This window comes from Austrofundulus limnaeus, unplaced genomic scaffold, assembly GCF_001266775.1.
Source record: "Austrofundulus limnaeus strain Quisiro unplaced genomic scaffold, Austrofundulus_limnaeus-1.0 Scaffold329, whole genome shotgun sequence".
NCBI lineage: Eukaryota > Metazoa > Chordata > Actinopteri > Cyprinodontiformes > Rivulidae > Austrofundulus > Austrofundulus limnaeus.
Genome location: NW_013952731.1, coordinates 416,728 through 424,016, shown reverse-complemented (window position 1 = coordinate 424,016; position 7,289 = coordinate 416,728). Strand labels below are relative to the sequence as shown.

Sequence of the window (7,289 nt, the reverse complement as noted above, 5' to 3'; positions counted from 1 at the left end):
TTTTTCTTCTTTTCGCCGTTTCCTTTTCAGGAGTTGCATCCTCTGACTACATCATTTGCAAATAGGCCATCATCTGCAGTTGCCTTTGGTTCGCAGCTCTTATTCACCTTTCAGCTTATTCAGGCACACCCCTATACATCAGTAACAAGGATCCCCAATCCACCACCTGGTGGACACTCCTCTAAGCAGTGCAGTCTCAGTGCGAGGTGATACCCCTATAATTCACACACACCCTCTGGTTCCCCTTTTTYCAGAAGGGAACCACCACCCTAGTCTRACAATACAGTGGCACTGCCCCCGATGTCMACACAATGTYGCATAACAATGTAAAAAATAAAAAAGGATGTGCTGCAACATTTGTGAATTTGAGTACACTACTACTTCAGTGAAAGGGATTAATTTGTCTCATTTTTTACTCTAAAAGCCTGCTTAAATATTGAGCATTTATACATTAATCAGTAACAGTATGTTTTTTCTATGTCCTTATGTAGTTTTCTTTTTAAATAGAATTGGAAGAGCCTCATCTTTTAACAAATTATTTTAATAAGTTTTAATACGTTTTAAAGTGATCAGTTTTTTTTGTTAAGTTAKGATATTGTTTTGTTCCATCTCCAGGTGACTATGTGGTGATGACAGTTTACTTTGACCTGAGCAGAAGAATGGGCTACTTCACCATTCAGACTTACATCCCCTGCATACTCACTGTGGTTCTCTCCTGGGTGTCCTTCTGGATCAAAAAGGATGCCACTCCAGCCAGAACAGCTTTAGGTACTGTGAGTTTCAGTAGACCTGGAAATACTGGTACTTTATTCATATCTTTCTTCTACTTTACACATTTTAATTTGCACATTTTTGTTATTTTTTTCTGCTCTAACTTTGCTTTGTCCTAATCTATGTTTACCAGCATTGATTGGAATTTTATTTGCCACTTGAATCGTTCATTGTGCTCCTTCTATTTTGTTGTGCCTTTTTGTGTGTGCTCTCTGTTTCTGTGCAGTCCAGTGACGTTTGTAAAGGTAACTCAATCTGCCTTTTTTCCTGTGTTTTCAGTTAAATAATTGTTCACATAGTTAATTCAAGTTCTATATTAGATGAAATATTTAGTTTAATTGTCACTCAGTTGTTTTGAGGGATAGTATCAGTATCACCTGCTGCTGTTGTCGTGCTGTTGTCATGGGTTTTCTCAAATAATGTGGCGCAAGAATTAAATAAGAAAACTGCCTTTTGTGGTCATTTATTATAAAAGGAATTAAAAAATACAATATTGCGTGGAAATCAGTGACAGCTCTTCTGAATTGGAAGGCCAGGGTGGTGGTCCCCTTATATGAAAAGGGGGACCGCAGAGTGTGTTCTAATTATGGGGGATAACACTTCTAAGTCTCCCTGGTAAGGTCTATTCAGGGATCCTGGAAAAGAGGGTCTGTTGTTTAGTTAATCTCAGATTCAGGAAGAGCAGTGTAGTTTTCGTCCTGGTCGTGGAATACTGAACCAGCTCTACACCCTCAGCAGGGTCCTGGAGGGTACATAGGAGTTTGCTCAAACAGTCTACATGTGTTTTGTTGACTCGGAAAAAGCATTCAACTGTGTCTCTCGGGGAGTCATGTGGGGGGGTACTCTGGGAGTATGGGGTACCAGGCCCCTTGACACAGGCTGTTAGGTCCTTGTACAACTGGTGCCAACTTGGTCCGCATTGCCAGTAGTAAGGCAGACACGTTTCCGGTGAGAGTTGGACTCCACCAAGGTTGCGCTTTGTCATTGATTCTGTTCATAAATTTATGGACAGAATTTCTAGGCAGCCAAGGTGTTGAGGGGATCTGTTTTGGTGACCTTAGGATCGCATCTCTGCTTTTTGCGGATGATGTGGTCCTGTTGGCTTCATCAAATCGTGATCTTCAGCTCTCACCGGAGCAGTTCCCAGTAAATTGTGAAGTTGCCTCTGGAAAAGGGTAGGGTGCCTTCTCCGGGTTGGGGAGGAGTCCATCTCTGGAAAACCACATCTGGGCCACCAAAAGTCTATCCTTCTATGCKTTATCTGGTCCAAGTGTTAAAGTGTGCCTTGTGTGGACCTGGGGCACACAAATTTTGCTATGTGGGTGCAGTCTAGATCATGCTAGGCTACCAAAACCCTATTCCCACTAGGGTTGGGCATAATCGTATCGTGTGCAATTAATCGTCAGAAAAACATTAATCGATTATTTTTTGGCACTTAACGATTAATACAATTAATGCCACCAGGCTGACTGACAGGAGATTTCACCAGTCAGTCGTCCGCTTGGTGCTCCTCTCCGCTTCAAATATGATGAACATCAAAAAAAAACCTCTGTAATTTATCTATCAACACAATTTACAATTTGATGTATAGTCTGAAGTCTGTAATTTTTACACAATTTGGAAAAGATTTTAGAAGAGCAAATCTTTCCCACTAAATTGGTCATGTGACTAGGACCGGTGTCCAGGGACTCCAGGGCATTAATYGTCAAATTAATCGTTATCGGTTAAATACCACAATTAATCATGATTAATCTTTTTGCCAGTATTGCCCAACYCTAATTYCCACAGGTATCRCATCTAGGCAAGTTTGTTTCCATGACATTTTCATGATCACATTTGTATCCTGCGACCAGTCCATTTATCAAAATTTCATTGATAAAAGCCACTATTGTATGTACAGAAACCATGTTATGGATAAGCTGTCACCACAATGATAAACCATATCTCTCTATGAAGGTTTGGTGCGTGGAAGCCACTGATTTCCTAATACACACCTRAAGACGTCTATAAGATCCTGCAAAGATCATCCCTTTTCTGGCTAATTGTTTACATTGTAGAGGGGTCATTTTCCAAGGTAGTCAAGGATTCTATGATGCAGTATGTGTGTGACTGGCTGAGTAAGCCATCCATCCATCCATTATCTACCACATGTTCCAGAGTTGGGTCTTGAGGGCAGTAGCTTGAGCAGGGAGGCCCAGACCTCTCTTTCCACAGCCACCTCTTCTAGCTCTTTTGGGAAGATTCCAAGGCCAAACTAAATTCATAGTATCTCCAGCATGCCCTGTGTTATCCCAGGTGTCTTCTCTCAGTCGGACATACCTAAAACACCTTCCTAGGGAGACGTCGAGGAGGCATCCATAACAGATGCCAGAACTACCTCAACTGGCTCCTCCCAATGTGGAGAAGCTGCAGCTCTACTCTGAGTTTCGCCTGGATAACTAAACTGTGCTCTTGTTCTTTCAGTCACTACCCAAAGTATGTAGCCATAGATGAGGGTAGGAATGTWGACYGATCTGTAAACAGAGTTTCGCCTTATAGCTTAGCTCCCTCTTTACCACAACAGACCTGTACAGAGTCCGCAAAACTGCAGAAGATACACCGATCTGTCTGTCAATGTCACGCTCCATTCTTCACTCACTCGAACAAAACCTCAAGGTACTTGAACTCCTCCACTTAAGCCCCCACAACCCAGAGAGAGCAATCCACCCTTATCTGACTAAAGATCATCGACTCAGATTTGGAGGCACTGATCTTCATCCCAGCTGATTCAAACCTGGCTGCAAGCCACACCAGGGAGAGCTGAAAATCRTGGCACAGTGACGCCAAAAGGACTACATCATCTGCAGACATAGCAGAGATGGAATCCTGAGGCTACCAAACCGAACTCCCTTTGYCCCCTGGCTGCACCGAGAAAATCTGTCCATAAAAGWTATGAATAGAATCTGTGACAATGGGCAGCCYTGRCGTTGGAGTGRAAGTTGGARAYCAACTTCCACCCTGAAGGGGGCCGTACTGCAGAGAAACCTACTTGTTTGCAAGAGAGGCCTGCGCTTAAAGGGCTTACTGCTGGCATTTCGGACCAAACTTTCAGCTTAGGGACTGAATGGTCCGTGAAAACATACCCACAATCCCATACTCACAGAGTACCCCCCACACTCTACCTCAAGGAACACGGTCAAAACCCTTTTCAAAATCCGCAAAACACATATACAGTAGAGTGTTTTAGTAAACTCACATGATACCTCGGTTGATTTAAGCCAAGGGCTACAAGTTTTCAATCTTATGTTTGAGTCCTATTATCCGACAGGTACTCAGCAGTTAACATGTTTTACGTGCCTATTTTTTATGTATGTTTCTATATGAAAATTTACTGAAAATTTAGGGCACTGCAGGATGACACAATTTAATTTTCCTTAGACYGTCAGCAAATATAAATGCCTCTGAGTTTTACCAGCTGTTCACTGTATTGTTTTGCATAAAACCYTCTAAATGTGTGTCACAGCATCAACTGAAGAGAGGTACAGGTAATCACAGTGGCAGGGCAGAGGCTAAGAAAAAAAGTGTTGTTAAGCTAAAATACRTAGATGAGACCAGTTTGTTAACCAGTATCTTTATATGTGTTGTGGCTGCTTTCAGGTTCATCAAAAATAAGARTATACCTACTGCTTAAAGTCTGTAGACTCCAGAAAACAATACAATATTAGAATTTGAAAAATTCTTGAAAAGCAAAAAGTAAATAAATACAACAGAATATCTACAGAAAAACACACCATTTATTTATAATCCTCAGTCTATTTTGAAAACTGTATGTGTGTGAWATCATGTTTTGTCAGTGATCTCTGTATAGAGTGAGAATTTGGCTTTTTACATTTTTTTTAAATATAAATCTCAGCCTTATGTTTAAAGTGTTCAGAAAGGCTTGTGAGGTTAATTTAAATCAACATCCAACAAGCTTATCTGGTTCTCCTCTGTTAAACTGCTTTAAGTGATTGTGATTTTGTACGTTGTCTTTTGTCCTTGTAGATTTTGTCAAAAAATCTTGCTTTATTAGTTAGAAGTTYCTTTTAAATGTTTCATGTTACACTCACTGAAAATTAAGCTTTAAGTGAAAGCAGAACAGAGTTCATCGTTGTTTGTGAGCAGCACCTGCAGTGAGCTTTTAAATTCCTCTGCTCTTCCAGGTATAACTACAGTACTCACCATGACCACACTCAGTACTGTCGCCAGGACATCGTTACCCAGAGTGTCTTATGTCACTGCAATGGACCTTTTTGTCACAGTTTGCTTCCTGTTTGTCTTCGCTGCCCTGATGGAGTATGCAACTCTAAATTACTACTCCTACAGTGTTCAAAGACCCAGCTGCATGGAACATAAAAGACTGGTAAGTTTACCATGTAAAATAGGGGAGTTAAACTTATTGTCACTGAGGGCCACATGATATTATGGTGGCCTCAAAGTGCCAGCTGTAATTAACTTCAATGTTTAATCAACTAAACATGAAACATCATGTTCCTCGTCTCAGTACTACAGCTGRGCACCAATAACAAACACCAACTGAGCTCTATGTGGTATTTTCTGCATAGAAACAGTGTTTAACATRTCCTCTTATAAACACTGAAAAGTATTACATGTACGACTTACTAAATGTGAAATAAATGGACTGACTGAAATAGTAAATGGACTGAACTTATAGAGCGCTTTATCAAGTTCCTCCGGACCCCAAAGCGCTTTACACTTACAGACATYCACCCATTCACAYKCACATTCACACATTGATGATGGCAAACTACAYTGTAGCCACAGCTGCCCTRAGGCACACTGACAGAGGTGGGGCTGCCATGCACCGGTGCCACCAGACCCTCTGACCACCATCAGTAGGCAAAGACACAACGATTAAAGCGGCTGGATGGGGGATCGAACCAGCGACCTTCTGGTTCCAGGACGACTCCCCTAACCACTCCACCACAGCTGCCCAGAAATACTGTTAAAAGTAAAACTCAGAGTTTTACTCACTGTTGAATTGTGGTGAGTAGCTGCTTTCTTGAATTCTGAACTCTACCACTTTCTAACAGGGAATTCCTACTAGAGGGGGTATTCCAGTTTAAATTTATGACTTCTAAGTTGGAAATTCCCACTTCCCAATACAAGTGGGCTGCAGCAAAAGTAGCCAGTGAAAATGTTGTGAAATAAAAATTTTACACGTTGAATCTCGCCAGCTACTTTTAAACTCTGTGCAGCTCCACCTAGTGGTGGGRCATTGTCACTGCACATGCAAAATAATAGACATMCATTATGGAAGATGTAGCCTGGTTAAAACCAGCCCCTTGTCCTTCGCTTTGCTTTGTACAAGGGTCTGGACTCTTGGCTACAGAGAAGCAATTCTTGCTGGAGGCGTGGCCTCTGTTGAAGTATAAAATGATTGGATCTGTTGGCTGCGACGTATGTGTATGCCAGCTCCACAGTGAAGGAGACTAAGCTAAGAAGCTAATCGGAAACTGCATGCGCTGTAAACAACCCTACTGAGAGGAGAGAAGTACCGAGCAGAACGAGACAATTGTAAATGAGAGCTGCTGCTTTGTCAGACAAATTTAATTTAATATGGAAGCCTTATCAACATGGACTGGCTTCATTCACTTCCTCTATTGCCATTGCTAAACTCACAAGCAGATACTGTGCAGAAAATCAACGTCGTTCAAACTCTGCCTTCTGTTTGCCGATTGGTCCAGGTAAAATAAACTACAAGCAGACACTGCGCAGAAAATCAACATTGTAATTCAAAACCCTGCCTTCTGTTCTCTGACTGGCCCAAACAAAATTCTGCTGAAGAAATCCTTGTCTATGGGAGAAATCCCAGACGGAGCAGTGAAGGACTGGGAACTGAGCGGAACTGCGTAGGAAGGCAAGGGCCAGGCTATGGAAAATGTAGTTTAAGATCAATGTTGGCTTTAAAACAGTATACATTTATTAAGACATTTATAAATCTTTGAAGCTTTTGTTGGCCACATAAGATGCCATGGCAGGCCACATTTGGCCCGCAGGCCTTAAGTTTGACACATGATGTAGAACCAGTAAATGCTCTTATTGCTGTTAACAGAAGCTCACAGGTAAATAACAAAATGTAGATTTATGAAATACCAATTAGTAAAAGTTATATATCTATGGAAGTCAGCTGGTTATGTTCACTTCATCAAAAATCTGGTCCTAAGCTGCACAGAGGTGACAGTGGAAAKAAATTATTTTTAGGTGCTCCCATCAGGCAGAAGGAATAAAGTTCCTCTGGCCTTGAAAAACATTTACAAGATATCATTCATTCCATTTGCAACATCCACTTTAAACTCTTTAAAATAAGAAACTCTTTTCCTTTTCAACAGACTCTGAAGTTGTTTTAAACATTCCTTTTGTTTTTGTGGCTTGTTTGTTTTGTATTGAGCTTTTTATCTGTATTTATTGAGATGCCTGTATGGAGCCCTCAAAGAAGGACTACTCTACTCCTACTCTACTCTACTCTACTCTACTCT

The 7,289-nt window shown here is 41.2% G+C and overlaps 1 protein-coding gene across 1 annotated transcript in view; it reads left to right on the top strand.

Moving 5' to 3' along the window:
• The window catches only part of gabrg3 (gamma-aminobutyric acid type A receptor subunit gamma3), a 121,477-nt gene that overhangs the window by 110,295 nt on the left and 3,893 nt on the right, over positions 1 to 7,289 (top strand). Inside the window, exons 7-8 of the mRNA XM_014022432.1 lie at positions 616 to 768; positions 4,953 to 5,152. Coding sequence (XP_013877886.1) covers positions 616 to 768; positions 4,953 to 5,152 — 353 coding nt within the window. The remainder of the gene's footprint in view (positions 1 to 615; positions 769 to 4,952; positions 5,153 to 7,289) is intronic.